This window comes from Mus musculus, chromosome 13, assembly GCF_000001635.26.
Source record: "Mus musculus strain C57BL/6J chromosome 13, GRCm38.p6 C57BL/6J".
Lineage (NCBI taxonomy): Eukaryota > Metazoa > Chordata > Mammalia > Rodentia > Muridae > Mus > Mus musculus.
In genome coordinates, this window is record NC_000079.6 from 29,339,861 (window position 1) to 29,356,739 (window position 16,879).

Below are 16,879 nucleotides of genomic sequence, written 5' to 3' on the forward strand. Positions count from 1 at the left end.
AATCTGAAAGGGTAGGCCACAATGCCAAAGCCACACTGGTCCCAAGCTTATGGGCACAAGGGCTGCTTTATTCTTTTTAAATGAATGCCAGCAAGAAAAAAGGCCTGATGAGCCAGGGGCCTGCGGGAGGAAAGCGCTCCTCCTGATAAGGTCTGCAATCATTCTTTGCTGCTAGTGTTCTTTGGACTCCTCTCTCAAGGGGTGGCAAATCTGAAATGCACTGGTTCCCAATTTTGCAGGTTGGCACCCTACCAGATAACTGCCCAAGATAACCAATCTGATGTGTGGCTTGAATATTTATATTCCTTGGTAGTTTTACAGAATTGCATTGCATTTGGAAGATAGGCAGAAAGAAGAAATTTGTTTCCTGAAAGCTCGTCCTTGCAAACCTAAAATACTGCAAGCCATGTTAGAAGTGTTGTCTAGTACTTTACACACAATGCAAAGCCTACACTGAGTATGACAGGGATGTAGGCTGTGTTTTTCACTAAGTAGAAAGAAGAGGGGGAAAGCTAAAATTCACACAGCGAGCGAGCTCCTGCTCTGAAGTACTCATTCTTATAGTTTCTATGAAAGGAACTTAACTTACAAGATCATTATCTGTTTCAAAGGTGCTTTTGCAATCTGCTTATCATGATGTCAAAGGACTTCAAGGACCAGACTGAGAAGCTAGCCTGAGAGTCCCTGCTCAAAGCACACATTAGCATCCTGAGTGATACGCACAGTGTACTACATACACCAACCGCTCTGCTCAGAGAACTCATCATCACCAAAAGCCAAGGACTGGGGACTAACTGGAGTGGTCCTGGCACTATGGTCTGGAAGTGGAATGGGCATAGCCGCCTGGGGATGCCACCTCTGCTCTTGTGAGATGCTCTCACATAGCTCTACAGCATTTTTTCCCTGCATGTCTCTTGCCTTGTCATGAGGACTCAGTCACCAAGTGATTGTATGGGGTAGCCAATCTGACTCCACAGTGACCACTTATTGTGGGCTGGGCAGGCCGTGGCTGCTTTAATGTAGGAAGACTGGGATGTCAGGGTTAGCCTGTGCTGCAGTGCAGCATAACAGATCTTTGAGGAAGCCACATTCTCTAACAGGTTTAGTGTAAACATTTAGCTTCCAAAACCTAGAGTTCTCAGTCTTCATACTGAACATTACTTCCCTGTGACTTCCCACTGCCCACAATTACTCTGAGTGTGAAAGAACATCACTCTGCATTCACTTATGACGCTTTCACACCGAGACTTTCATTCTTCACCTGCCTGAGTCCTTCGCACCTTTCAAACCCAAAACCCAGCTCACATCTCACATCCCTGAAACCTTCCTTCCAAGTGGAAGCGGAAGGTCCTCTCTGCATTGACAGTTCCCAATGCCAGTTCTCCCATGTCAGGGTCATACACTTGCCCACAAACCCTTCTCAGGTGTCTTTGTCCCCAGGAGCAAACACAGGACTCAGCCTCCACAATTGAAGGTAGTTGAGCATGAGGAAGACTGTAGAAACAGACAGGGCATAGGAGGCAGAGCAAAAGCCATGGCTCTTATGACAGCTCCCATGTGCTTCCAGAAAGCAGCAAAGACTGCTTCCAGCCATTCTACAAATGGCCCAGTGTCTGCCTTAAAACCCTTCCTACTGAGGCTGTCACTATGTCCTGCTTCCCGCAGTGCTCTGGTCCTCAGACCTCTTTGAGGACTTTCTACCATGTTATATTCTGATACTGTATGACTCAGCACTGGACATGTCACACGTTTGACTGACACATACCCATTTTTTTAATTACTAGAATAAAAATCCCAGAGACTGGGGGCCATTTGAACAACAGGTCTGGAGTTTGGGAAGTCTAGCTTCTTCAGTCTAGACTGTTGGAGCTGCTTGCGAGTTCATGTAGAGCACCTCTCTGCTGTGTCTTCACCTTGTATTATAGGAGATTCAAGCCTGCTATACTGGGGCCTCTGCCACTCAACCTGTGTCCCAAAGCCTGCATCCCTCTCATGGTGCTGGTTGTTTTCACATAAGAATTTTGGGGAGTCATGAATACTGAGCACATATTTACCTCCTAACACCCTGAAAGGCAAGTGAGCTCTGGGGGGGTACTGTTAGTTCATATTGTTGTTCCACCTATAGGGTTGCAGATCCCTTTAGCTCCTTGGGTACTTTCTCTAGCTCCTCCATTGGGAGCCCTGTGATCCATCCAATAGCTGACTGTGAGCATCCACTTATGTGTTTGCTAGGCCCCGGCATAGTCTCACAAGAGACAGCTACATCTGGGTCCTTTCGATAAAATCTTGCTAGTGTATGCAATGGTGTCAGCATTTGGAGGCTGATTATGGGATGGATCTCCAAGTATGGCAGTCTCTAGATAGTCCATCCTTTTGTCGCAGCTCCAAACTTTGTCTCTGTAACTCCTTCCATGGGTGATTGTTTCCAATTTTAAGAAGGAGCAAGTGTCCACACTTTGGTCTTCGTTCTTCTTCAGTTTCATGTGTTTTGCATCTTGTACCTTATATCTCGCTATACTAAGTTTCTGTGCTAATATCCACTTATCAGTGAGTACATTTCATTTGAGTTCTTTTGTGATTGGGTTACCTCACTCAGGATGATGCCCTCCAGGTCCATCCATTTGCCTAGGAATTTCGTAAATTCATTCTTTTTAATAGCTCAGTACTACTCCATTGTGTAAATGTACCACATTTTTTGTATCCATTCCTCTGTTGAGGGGCATCTGGGTTCTTTCCAGCTTCTGGCTATTATAAATAAGGCTGCTATGAACATAGTGGAGCATGTGTCCTTCTTACCGGTTGGGACATCTTCTGGATATATGCCCAGGAGAGGTATTGCGGGATCCTCCGGTAGTACTATGTCCAATTTTCTGAGGAACCGCCAGACTGATTTCCAGAGTGGTTGTACAAGCTTGCAATCCCACCAACAATGGAGGAGTGTTACTCTTTCTCCAGATCCTCGCCAGCATCTGCTGTCACCTGAATTTTTGATCTTAGCCATTCTGACTGGTGTGAGGTGGAATCTCAGGGTTGTTTTGATTTGCATTTGCCTGATGATTAAGGATGCTGAACATTTTTTTCAGGTGCTTCTCAGCCATTCGATATTCCTTAGGTGAAATTTCTTTATTTAGCTCTGAGCCCCATTTTTTAATGGGGTTATTTGATTTTCTGGAGTCCACCTTCCTGAGTTCTTTTTATATATTGGATATTAGTCCCCTATCTGTTTTAGGATAGGTAAAGATCCTTTCCCAATCTGTTGGTGGCCTTTTTGTCTTATTGACGGTGTCTTTTGCCTTACAGAAGCTTTGCAATTTTATGAGGTCCCATTTGTCGATTCTTGATCTTACAGCAAAAGCCATTGCTGTTCTATTCAGGAATTTTTCCCCTGGGCCCATATCTTCGAGGCTTTTCCACACTTTCTCCTCTATAAGTTTCAGTGTCTCTGGTTTTATGTGGAGTTCCTTAATCCACTTAGATTTGACCTTAGTACAAGGAGATAGGAATGGATCAATTTGCATTCTTCTACATAACCACCAGTTGTGCCAGCACCATTTGTTGAAAATGCTGTCTTTCTTCCACTGGATGGTTTTAGCTCCCTTGTCAAAGATCAAGTGACCATAGGTGTGTGTGGGTTCATTTCTGGGTTTTCAATTCTATTCCATTGGTCTACTTGTCTGTCAGTATACCAGTACCATGCAGTTTTTATCACAATAGCTCTGTAGTACGGCTTTAGGTCAGGCATGGTGATTCCACCAGAGGTTCTTTTATCCTTGAGAAGAGTTTTTGCTATCCTAGGTTTTTTGTTATTCCAGATGAATTTGGAGATTGCCCTTTCTAATTCGTTGAAGAATTGAGTTGGAATTTTGATGGGGATTGCATTGAATCTGTAGATTGATTTTGGCAAGATAGCCACTTTTACTATATTGATCCTGCCAATCCATGAGCATGGGAGATCTTTCCATCTTCTGAGATCTTCTTTAATTCCTTTCTTCAGAAATTTGAAGTTCTTATCATACAGATCTTTCACTTCCTTAGAGTCATGCCAAGATATTTTATATTATTTGTGACTATTGAGAAGGGTGTTGTTTCCCTGATTTCTTTCTCAGCCTGTTTATCCTTTGTGTAGAGAAAGGCCATTGACTTGTTTGAGTTAATTTTATATCCAGCTACTTCACAGAAGCTGTTTATCAGGTTTAGGAATTCTCTGGTGGAATTTTAAGGGTCACTTATATATACTATCATATCATCTGCAAAAAGTGATATTTTGACTTTTTCCTTTCCAATTTGTATCCCCTTGATCTCCTTTTGTTGTTGAATTGCTCTGGCTACGACTTTAAGGACTTCAAGTACAATGTAGAATAGGTAGGGAGAAAGTGAGCAGCCTTGTCTACTCCTTGATGTTAGTGGGAATGCTTCCAGCTTCTCACCATTTACTTTGATGTTGGCTGCTGGTTTGCTGTAGATGGCTTTTATCATGTTTAGGTATGGGCCTCGAATTCCTGATCTTTCCAAGACTTTTGTCATGAATGAGTGTTGGATTTTGTCAAATGCTTTCTCCTCATCTAACAAGATGATCATGCAGTTTTTGTTTTTGAGTGTGTTTATATAATGGATTACGTCGATGGATTTCCATATATTAAACCATCCCTGCATCCCTGGAATGAAACCTACTTGGTCAGGATGGATGATTGTTTTGATGTGTTCTTGGATTCGGTTAGCAAGAATTTTATTGAGTATTTTGGCATCGATATTCATAAGGGAAATTGGTCTGAAGTTCTCTATCTTTGTTGGGTCTTTCTGTGGTTTAGGTATCACAGTAGTTGTGGCTTCATAGAATGAGTTGGGTAGAGTACCTTCTGCTTCTATTTTGTGAAATAGTTTGTGAAGAACTGGAATTAAATCTTCTTTGAAGGTCTGAAAGAACTCTGCACTAAACCCATCTGGTCCTGGGCTTTTTTTGGTTGGGAGACTATTAATGACTGCTTCTATTTCTTTAGGGGATATAGGACTGTTTAGATCATTAATCTGATCCTGATTTAACTTTAGTACCTGGTATCTGTCTAGAAATTTGTCCATTTCATCCAGGTTCTCCAGTTTTGTTGAGTATAGCCTTTTGTAGAAGGATCTGATGGTGTTTTGGATTTCTTCAGGATCTGTTGTTATGTCTCCCTTTTCATTTCTGATTTTGTTAGTTAGGATGCTGTCCCTGTGCCCTCTAGTGAGTCTGGCTGAGGGTTTATCTATCTTGTTGATTCTTTGAATAGTTCTTCTTGTTTCCACTTGGTTGATTTCACCCCTGAGTTTGGTTATTTCCTGCCATCTACTCCTCTTGGGTGAATTTGCTTCCTTTTGTTCTAGAGCTTTTAGGTGTGTTGTCAAGCTGCGAGTGTGTGTGCTCTCTCTAGTTTCTTTTTGGAGGCACTCAGAGCTATGAGTTTTCCTCTTAGAAATGCTTTCATTGTGTCCCATAAGTTTGGGTATGTTGTGGCTTCATTTTCATTAAACTATAAAAGTCCTTAATTTCTTTCTTTATTTCTTCCTTGATCAAGGTATCATTGAGAAGAGTGTTGTTCAGTTTCCCCGTGAATGTTGGCTTTCTATTATTTATGTTGTTATTGAAGATCAGCCTTAGTCCATGGTGATCTGATCGGATGCATGGGACAATTTCAATATTTTTGTATCTGTTGAGGCCTGTTTTGTGACTAATTATATGGTCAATTTTGGAGAAGGTACCATGAGGTGATGAGAAGAAGGTATATCCTTTTGTTTTAAGATAAAATGTTCTGTAGATATCTGTTAAATCCATTTGTTTCATAACTTCTGTTAGTTTCACTGTGTCCCTTTTAGTTTCTGTTTCCATGATTTGTCCATTGGTGAAAGTGGTGTGTTGAAGTCTCCTACTATTATTGTGTGAGGTGCAATGTGTGCTTTGAGCTTTACTAAAGTTTATTTAATGAATGTGGCTGCCCTTGCATTTGGAGCATAGATATTCAGAATTGAGAGTTCCTCTTGGAAGATTTTACCTTTGATGAGTATGAAGTGTCCCTCCTTGTCTTTTTTGATAACTTTGGGTTGGAAGTCGATTTTATTGGATATTAGAATGGCTATTCCAGCTTGTTTCTTCAGATCATTTGTTTGGAAAATTGTTTTCCAGCCTTTCATTCTGAGGTAGTGTCTGTCTTTTTCCCTGAGATGGGTTTCCTGTAAGCAGCAAAACATTGGGTCCTGTTAGTGTAGCCAGTCTGTTAGTCTATGTCTTTTTATTGGGGAATTGAGTCCATTGATATTAAGAGATATTAAGGAAAAGTAATTGTTGCCTCCTATTATTTTTGTTGTTAGAGTTGGCATTCTGTTCTTGTGGTTGTCTTCTTTTAGGTTTGTTGAAGGATTATTTTCTTGCTTTTTCTAGGGAGTGGTTTCTGTCCTTGTATTTTTTTTTTTCTGTTATTATCCTTTGAAGGGCTGGATTCGTGGAAAGATAATGTGTGAATTTGGTTTCGTCGTGGAATACTTTGGTTTCTCCATCTATGGTAATTGAAAGTTTGGCTGGGTATAGTAGCCTGGGCTGGCATTTGTGTTCTCTTAATGTCTGTATAACATCTGTATAGGATTTTCTGGCTTTCATAGTTTCTGGTGAAAGGTCTGGTATAATTCTGATAGGCCTGCCTTTATATGTTACTTGACCCTTTTCCCTTACTGCTTTTAATATTCTATCTTTATTTAGTGCATTTGTTGTTCTAAATATTATGTGTCGGGAGGAATTTCTTTTCTGGTCCAGTCTATTTGGAGTTCTGTAGGCTTCTTGTATGTTCATGGGCATGTCTTTCTTTAGGTTTGGGAAGTTTTCTTCTATAATTTTGTTGAAGATATTTGCTGGCCCTTTGAGTTGAAAATCTTCATTCTCATCTACTCCTATTATCCGTAGGTTTGGTCTTCTCATTGTGTCCTGGATTTCCTCGATGTTTTGAGTTAGGATCATTTTGCATTTTCTTTGATTGTTGTGCCCATGTTCTCTATGGAATCTTCTGCACCTGAGATTCTCTCTTCCATCTCTTGTATTCTGTTGCTGATGCTCCCATCTATGTTTCCAGATTTTTTCCCTAGGGTTTCTATCTCCAGCGTTGCCTCACTTTGGGTTTTCTTTATTGTGTCTACTTCCCTTTTTAGGTCTAGTATGGTTTTGTTCATTTCCATCACCTGTTTGGATGTGTTTTCTTGGTTTTCTTTAAGGACTTCTACCTGTTTGGTTGTGTTTACCTGTTTTTCTTTAAGGACTTGTAACTCTTGAGCAGTGTTCTCCTGTATTTCTTTAAGTGAGTTATTAAAGTCCTTCTTGATGTCCTCTACCATCATCATGAGATATGCTTTTTAATCCGGGTCTAGCTTTTCGGGTGTGTTGGAGTGCCCAGGACTGTTTCAGGTGGGAGTGCTGTGTTCTAATGATGGTGAGTGGTCTTGGTTTTTGTTAGTAAGATTCTTACGTTTGCCTTTGGCCATCTGGTAATCTCTGGAGTTAGTTGTTATAGTTGTCTCTGGTTAGAGATTGTTCCACTCGTCATTCTGTTAGCCTCTATCAGCAGACCTAGGAGACTAGATCTCTCCTCTGAGTTTCAGTGGTCAGAGCACTCTCTGCAGACAAGCTCTCCTCTTACAGGGAAAGTGCACAGATATTTGGCATTCGGACCTGCCTCCTGGCAGAAGATGAAGGCCCGAAACAGGACCTGTCTCAGAAGGTGTGTTGCTTTGGTCTGTCACAGAAGCTGTCAGCTTCTGTAGTCCACACTCTCACCTGCACAGAATAGTCTCAGAGGGATCCTGGAACCAAGATGGCTCCCTCAGGTGCTCCTGCAAAGCCCTCCGGGGCAGGGCGGATACCTCTCCTCTGGCAGGGAAGGTGCCCGGATATCTGGAGCCCAAAATGAGGTCTGTCTCAGAAGCTGTCAACTAGGGAACTTGGGGGGGGGGGGTCCGCCGACTCTGTGCCCAGGTGACCCAGTGCTGGTGCCGACTGGAAGGGACTTGTGACCCTGGTCAGGCTGGGTTTCCTGCTTCCCCAATGCTGTCTCACGTCCTGTGCAATTGGATTGGAACAGAAGTTGTGTTCCACTCACCGGTGGTCCTAAGATCGTGTGGAGATTCCTCTAGGGGACCTTGGGGGTGTCCGCCGACTCCACACCCAAGGTGACCCAGTGCTGGCAAGGACCGGAAGGGCACGTGTGTGAATTCTGATTGGATGAAGTTGGATAGAGCTAGATGAGGTCAGTCAGCGTGAGTATAGGAGGGTTGTTATTGTCCTTGACTAAGAGGAAAATAGGGCTTGCTGCAAGAAGGAGATGGGTAGAAGCTGCTAGGGAAGAGAGCTGTAAGAGAAAAAGCCAGAAGTAAAGAAGCTGCTGCGTGAATCCTCCTTGGTGTCCATGTCATTCTTGTCTCCGTGGGTCGGAGACTGCGGAGACTTCGACACAGGGCAGAATGAGATAGCTCCAGACAAGTGAAATACAGGGTCTCATCTGGGATTGGTAAGCAGTCACTGAATGGAAAAGGGAAAACACATGTAGAGAAATAATGAAATGACATGAAGACACAGAAAAGCTCTAGAAACTGGGACCCACTCACCACAGGGGACAGTGTTTCCAAAGAGTTGCCTTACTTCTAACCTTCAGAGGTGCGGCAGGGTGCCAGCGACCTTCCAGGTTCATAGGCTGCTGAGTACAGCTTTTGATCTAACAAGGAAGCTTTCCCACCAAATGCTTTCCTTGATCCGACTAGACTCACTTTACAATTGAGAAAAATCATCCACAAATTAGGCAGTTATGCCATTGGGCTAGCTACATTTAATTGCTGACCTGAATGGATTCTGAAAAGCCCTGAGCATTAGCAAAGACCACCTTTGGGTGTGGCTGCAAGGGTGTTTCCCAGGGTGAATTGAGTGAGTGAGGCCTGCCTTGAACATGGGCTGCCCTGTCACTTGGGTGTGGGTCCCAGGCAGCATGATAAGAGGAAAAGGGAGAGAGCAAGCTGAAAGCCAGCACCGCTTCCCTCCTTAGTCTACCCAGATGTGAGCCTGCCACTTCCCATCTCTGCTGCCACAGCCGCAGCTCTGCCTCTGTATTATAACGGAGGCTGGTATACCTCTTAATGACTGCTACCCTCAATCTGCGTCCTGCTCACGAGAATCACAACAGAATAGTAGAACAACAACAAGAGCCAGTCTAAAACCTCCACAAAGTTCAAGGCCCCTTTCACTGCTTGCATCTCTATTATCAAGTTCAGTGCCCAGATAATATATTCTGTGAAGATGGAAACATGCAGTCAGGGGCAACTGCATGTGTGTCTGAGCAATTCAGGCTCCAGCACCTGAGTCTTTGCTCTGGAACTCACCAGCCTTCCTAGCTCTGGGCATCCATCATTGCTTTTGTCTCAGCTTCACCACTCTTTCTCCCTGGCCCAGTGGGGCAAAGGAAAAGGATGTGTGTGTGTGTATGTGTGTGTGTATATGTGTGTGTGTATGCACACACATGAGTATATGCATTCAATTTAACTGTAGGCACCTCCTTGTCACGGTGCACAGAGATGCTGAGAACACTTCTCACAGTATTCAGGCACCTTCTCCTAGGCTACAGGAACAACACAAGGCATTGCAAGCCTCAAAGCTAGGCACACAGTAGAGGCTCATGAAATGGTAGCTGCTATTATCATTATTAAAGCACAATTAGTCCCTTGACGCATGCAATTCTCCTCTGTATGCCCAGTTCCAACCCTCGGGAGAAGGGAAATTATCATTGCTGATTGCACAATTAGGAGTTCAAGTGAAATGAAAGCTAATTGTTCAGCATCATCTTGGCAGATGATGCTTTGAATGGTACTCAGACTGGTACACGGAAGGCATCGTAAACATATTCTACACAGTTTCCACTGACATGGTCCATATTAGTTCAGCAGTGTCCAACTAAATGCACCCTGGAAAGAAGTGTGGAGTAACAGCTATCCAGTCTGTGCAACTCACATGGGTCCTAACTGATCTACAGAAGAAACGGACAATATGCACCATGGAAGACAGCAGTGCACATGGTATTACACGTGTTATGGTCTTAATTGTCTGTGACATCAAGTTAACACTCTAGCAATAAAGAATGCAGTCTTGCATGGTTTAAAATGGAAAGAAAAGAAAAAAAGAAAAGAAAAAGAAAAAGAAAACTAACTGGAAAAACGTCTTAGGATTGTAGCCAACATCTTGGGAGTGGAAGAATAGGAAGGAACACACCCTCATTTGCTCCTAACACGGTTAGCTGATCTGTTTGAAATTAGATCCACTTTCAACTGTTTTAACTTAATTATTAAGCCATTTCTTAACCTCATGAACAAAGTTTTCATGTGCTTTCAAATCTGGCCCTGAACTAATAGCCCCTTTCACTTCAGTGATTTTGGAAATGAATGTTAGACGGGAAAAAAAGCATTTAAACAGTGTTTTTCTAAGGGTCAAAGCTCGGAAAACACAGCATAGTTTATACAGAAAATTCAGTTTATCTGATGGTCTTGCTGGCCCTTTGTCAGGTAATGAAGCAAGCAGGCCACCCTAAAATGCCTGCTTCCTTACCAAGAGTGGCTGCAGGATTGAAGCGGAGGTGCCCTGCTTGCCTGAGTGACACACATGCCATAGTGTTGTGTGTAGAGGTCAGAGGACAACTTGCAGGCTGTCATGTGTGCCTCCATCATCATGTGTGTCTTCAGGATCTAACATGGGTGCTTTTGCTCACTGAGTTGTCTCACAGGCCCTCCTGTGGTTTGCATCAATGTCATTCTCATTACAGTCTCTTAGAGCAACTTGCTTTCCTCTGCCATTTTGTAAGAAGTCAATGGTTAATGGGTATATTAGATATTATAGACTAGTGTGTAATTTCTATTATCAGTTACAGGAAGACCATGCCTTGGAGTAAATCACAATAATGCTGCTAGTACTGTTGCTAGTGGGCCAATATTTACTGTGCTAAGCTTCTTCTGTTATATCCTGTAAAACAGGTGTTCCTGTGGGTCTCAAAAGCAGAGACCTGGGCTGGAGGTTTCTTCAAGTTCGTATGTTTGTAAGGGGTGGAATGCAGATGTAAACCCAGGTTATCAGAATCCTGAATGCATGCTCTGAATTGCTATACTGTAGTGTATGTCAGAAGCCAACGTAAGTAAAGTACTTTAAAGAAACCTACGGTCAAAATAAAGGCCAGGAAAGTGCTGCTATGCTTACTGAATTCATACATCTACTATGTCCATGTCCACACTATTACTTTAATCCTCCCTGGATGAGGTAATAACTGCACTCTCTAGAGACACTGTGATTCAAGGAACAGCGCGGTGCAGAATTGCAGTAACTGTCACTGTAATTTGACCCAAACCTGCCAGACCACAAGCTCTCCTGGCCTTTCACAAGTGGTTCACTCACGTCTTTCTTAAACAAACTATAGCACCAGGAGAGAACTCAACAAAAGAATAAATCTTTGCAATAAAGCCAAATGTTTGTCATCTTAAAATTCAGGAGAAAATGTTTCTGCTGGGCATGGCCCAGCTGACTTCTTACATACTGATGAGAGAACTGGTCAGATCAAGTGCGTTGAGTAAGATGTCACATAAGCCTCCAAGGAAAGGGCCGTCAGCAACTCTGCTTCTCTCATAGCGCAGGGCCTAATCACTAAAGACTGAGTACACAAAAGGTGATTCGTCCCACCCATACCCACTTCCTTATCATTTTCTGCCTCTCCTTCCTTCTCTTCTTGGATCCAGTGAACCAAAGTCTACTATATAAAGAGGAATAAGACTCTTGCAATGTATAGCCTGTGTAGCCAAGGATGCCCTTGTTCTCCTGATCCGTGTGCCACCCTAGCCCAGTGCTGAGATTACACGTACCATGCTATTCCTGCTCTGTTGTGGTTTCTTTACAAAGTGTGTAGGAAGGGATCACTCTAGAAAAATAAAAAATAAAAAAACCAAGCAGAAGCCTAGGAAGTTCAGATCATTGTGAATTCTGATAGGATTAGCTCGGTGGCTTCATCCTAACAGAACTGCCATCCCTGCCAAAGACAATGAGAACCCATTATTATGGCTAAAATAATCATCAACAACAAAATGGAGATGTTTTTCTTGAAGTTTCTTCACCCTACTCTTCTAGAATACAGCAAGATTTGGGGAGAAGATAAAAACCATATGTAATTTGGGTAGGGAAACTTACGAGCTGAACCTAGTTCAACAGCAGGCATGAATTTATTCCTTTATCAGCACTGAGGTGGATATTTCATTCCCACAGAACAGGCAGAACTAAAGCTCTGAGTAGTTGAGACCCGGGTGCACTGGCAAAGCCATGTGCAAAGCCAGGTCCCTGTGCCCAAACTCCAAACACACAGAGCTGGGTGTTTCCCAAACAAATCCCAGAACCTTTCCCTGCTGTCAAAGCTCAACATGCCTGAAATGGTGTTATTATCTCTACTGCCTGCTTGAAAAGCCTGAAACTACTGTGCTCCCTTCCTGGTTGCTTCAGCACTCCTCCTAAAGAGTACAGTGAAGAACAGAACAAATTCACTGGCAAAGCCTTCCGATCCTGGCATGCTGGGTATATGCACAAATAACAGTAAAAGAGGAAAAACGACATAAGACAGAGCTTAACATAACCCCTACCAGAGTCTGTCCTTGCAGTTTCATGAATCCATTTCTATAAGCCCAGGGAAGTCAGGAGCCACACGACCTCATCATACCCAGCCCTCCGTGCTGTCATTCATAAAGGTGGGCTGGTGGCAACACTATTTCCTAGGCTGGAAGAAGGGAGAAAGGGGAGCGGAGACAAGTGGGCTGCACTTTCAGAAAGCACAAGGCATGTAAGAACAGCAGAAGGGGGCTTTCCTTGCCCAGGGATTGTTACTAAACAAGAGGGGTTTAGAACTCAAGCCCTCACAAGAGATGCATGTGTGAGAACCAAGCCAGGCAGGGTCTTTAAAATATGTCTTCCATTTGCTGTTAAATTCTTTTCCACTAGAGCCACTGAAAATCAGCTTCGTAGGCCCGGAGAAGCAGCATAGTGACAGAGAGCCTTCTGAGCACACATGAGGCCATGAGTCTACGCACCGGGATGTTGGATAAAGAAAAGTCTTACAGTACACTCTATAGTTTAGCTATTTTCTTGAAACATACTCAAAGAATAAGCTGACATAATCCAGTTGAATTTCTAGCCATCTAATTTCAATACTAGACTACTGTTGCTTCCAGGTTGTTCTCTCTAACTTCCAAATAAGACTAAAACTACAAAAACAAAAACAAAAGCAAGAACTAAAATACCTCCCCGGCTAGAGATTTTGTTTGTCAAGTTTTAACAAGATGGCAGCCTCAAACTGGGTAAAGTGGTACATGGCTATAGTGCTCGGGAGGCAAAGGAAGAAGGGCTAGGGATTCAAGTTCATTGTCAGTTACAAAGTTAGCTAGTCTACTGTACATGAGACCCTGTCTCAAAAATAACATAAAACAAAATAAAAGCATATAAGGTATAAGATAGCTCAGTGGATGAAAAGTTCTGAGTTTTGCTGTATAGCCCTGACAACCTGAGCTTAATTCCTGGATCTCACAGTGGAAGGAGAGAGCCAATTCCGCATAGTTGTCCTCTGATCTCCACATGTTCACCCAAACACCACCCCCCAAAACACACCAAAACAGACACACACCAAACACACCCAAACACACACACACACACCCAAACATACACACACACTGAAAGATAGTAATCATAATCATAAATGTGTACACACAAAAGAAGAAACATGGCATGGTTCTGACACATGCTAATCCATGCTCCTCTGCTGTGGGTCAGACATTATGGGTACCCTCCTATGCAATAGCCAAGCACAGAAGAGGTACCACTCTTGTTGGATTTGAGTTTAGCATCATCAGTGAAGACAGGTACCACGCTTGTCACCATTCCTGAAGTAAAGCTGTATTTCTGTTATTTTAATTAAGATGTCTTTACCATTCATTTGAAGTAAGAACTACAGAGTAAAATGATCTAGGGATTGCATGGGAGATAAGTATCCGTTATCTTTTTTCCATATGTTGTCACTGCTATATGCTTTTATGGGAGGGGGATGTTTAACAATTGCGTTGAGGAAAGGATATCAAATGATGCTTAGAAATGTGATACACATTTTCATTTCACACTCCATCAGCTTTTACAACTGTAGCTCAATGAAATGTGTGAGAGAGCCTGGCAAACAGCCATATTTACAGGGGCCAGGTTACTTTTTTTATGGAATGAAAAAAAAATGTTTAATTTTCACTCCACAGGACTCAAGTATATATGCAGCTCACACTAGCAAGAGGCACCACAACCACTCGTATGCCACAGCTTAGTGTCTGTTCACCTGTAGGCTTTGACTGTGTTATAAACAGCTTTGTCAGCAGGGAAACATTGGGACCGCTTTACCCTCCCTTCAGGATCAATGAGACAGAACCACACTGGATCTGTTGTTGAATCTCTTACCTGCGAAAATGGCTTTTTTGCCTCTGCCTCTGCCCTGGAAAAGGAAGCACTTTATTCCCTTTATGGGAGGAGAAGCAAAAGTCTAGCTATCAACAAAGGCACCCTGCACACCCAGATCTCTATCTGTCAAAAAGGAAGAAGTGAAGCCTCGTGCCTTCTTACAAAGGGGGCTGGTGCACCATCACAGATGCAGGGCCGGGGTCACCAAGCATCCCAAGCTGCCATGCCATTAGCAGCCTGGAGGGGAGGAACCTGGAACTTACCTTTGTCAAACCTGAGACTTCTCCCTTGGCCAGTGGCTTGCTGATGGATGGTGTATACACTCTGGTTTCTGATACTGGCTGTCCTTTCAAAAAGTGCTTTCCTGATTCGTAAATGTCGACTTCAACCATTTTCCCCATGAATGCAGGGTTCTTTGGTACTAAAACCTTAAAATAGATTTTCAGAAATTAGAAGTTTTACAGGCAGTCTTATTTTACAGCAGTTTTAGGTTCTAGAACAATGATGCAGGAAGGCTTCTTGATCGTCACATCACTCTGGCCATCATTAATACCTTACATCAGTGTGGTGTGTTTGCCACCATGAGTAATGACAAATGATACGGCACTAACAACTAAGTCCACACTTCCTTCAGATGCTCTAGGGTCCCACTGCAGAGCTACTGCCTGGCTGCAGGAGGATTTGGAGTCCTGGCAGTGGCAAGGCTTTTCTGAGAAGAGCCAAAGGCCTGCAACCCAAGGCCTCCATGACCAGACGCCAGCTATCCCACATGAAGCACAGTGGCAGGAAGCCTGGCGAATTCCCCACAGCCAGCCAACCACTTCTGACAGGCCTTTGATACCTGGGCATTGCCTGTCCTGTAATGAAGGAAACTAATTAGAAAATTATGAAAGCCACACACTTGCAATAGCTTCAAGTTAGCTGTTGCTTCAAATGAGTGTGCGCACACACACACACACACACACACACACACATGCGTGCTTGCACATGTGCTCATGTGTGCAAAAGGGTAAGAGGAAGAACATTTCAAAACAGCTTTCAGTAACAGCACATTGGTGGTTGCCTAAATGACTCCTCCGGCTAATGGCTGCCATTCATGCCTGTTGTTGTGAGAAAGGGAAAGCATTTGTTAGTCTCCTGAGCCAGTCCCTGTTCAGAAGCAGCTACTCTGAAGGCTACTTTGGCTGGCTCAAATGGCTCTTTCTGCTAGAGCTTGCTGATAAAATGATAGTGGTATATGTTTACCTCAGCAAGCATCTCCTCTTGTTGGTTCTACCTCAGCAAGCAGGTCTCCTGTTGCTAGGGGTTTACAGGCAGTTTGTGTTCACTCTGGCCCCTCCCTCACAGAGCAGCTTTAGTACTGTAGCTACTTGTGAAACTCTTCAAGCCAGGGCCCAATGCACACAAATCAGTTCCAAACCATCAATAGTTTGATATTTTCATACAATATTATTTAGGAAAATAAAAGGTATGGCATTGTTGAAAGGCTTATAGAGACAGAAAAAAAGTGTGGGGGAAGGGGGGGGGTCAGGGAAGAGCCTGCAGTTGCACAGCCAATGTCCCTGAGAAGCCATTAGGTGTTGGTCTTTCTGAGGTTAGTTTTTATGCTCACTGCACACAGCACACACAGACTTCATCAAAGGGTAGGGAAAAGGTCACCGGAGGGTGGCTGACTCGTGGCAAGCAGGCCAACTAAAGGAACACTAGTATCAGGCTCTTTTAAAATAATTTTCATAAAGTAAGAAAATTCCTAGCCGAAGCTATGCCTAGAAATGTTGGTGCTATTCCTGGGAATATAAGTCGTCTTGATCTGCTGCCTCGACCTGCGTGAAGGGCTCGGTGTTGCTTGTTTCTCACCACCCCCCTGGATTAATAGTTGGAAAAAGCCCAACTGCCTTCCACTGGAGGAAACAGCTAACGAGGCATGCCGGTGCGTTTAAAATGAAAGGAAACGGTTCCCTGCGGAGGCACAACCCCAGATGGCCAGAGAGAGGCCAGGGAAGAGATGACCAAAATACATCAGGGAACTCCTGAGGGCTGAGCAGCGGGCTGGGCAGCATAGGGAAATGGCTCTTCCTGAGATGGGAGCAGGAAGAGGCTTGGCTTTAAGGTGAGGCACAGGAGCTCCTTCCTCAGCACCCGCCTTCCTGGGGTCCCCAGCAAGTGTGTCTACTTGGTTTAGAGAGATCCTGCCTAGGAACTACTGCCCGGCCTGATAGGACTTCATGTGCATAAGCAAGAGTGTAGCCCCTTCATTGCTTTCTAACTCAAGTAGTTAGTCCTTTCCCTGGCCCAGCCTCATCTCAAATGCCGGTGTAATACTTAAAAATCCCCAAATTCCAATTCTAGTCATGACCTAGAGAGAGGGAGGAA

General features: G+C 43.5%; 1 protein-coding gene across 7 annotated transcripts in view; it reads right to left on the bottom strand.

Annotated features, from left to right (window-relative positions):
* The window catches only part of Cdkal1 (CDK5 regulatory subunit associated protein 1-like 1), a 663,938-nt gene that overhangs the window by 148,115 nt on the left and 498,944 nt on the right, over positions 1-16,879 (bottom strand). For all 7 annotated transcript variants that reach the window (NR_131896.1, XM_017315589.2, NM_144536.3 and 4 more), the window contains one exon: positions 14,770-14,934. Coding sequence is in view for 6 of the 7 variants with exons in the window: in XM_017315589.2 (XP_017171078.1) it covers positions 14,770-14,934 (165 nt within the window). In the remaining variant the exon portion in view is untranslated. The remainder of the gene's footprint in view (positions 1-14,769; positions 14,935-16,879) is intronic.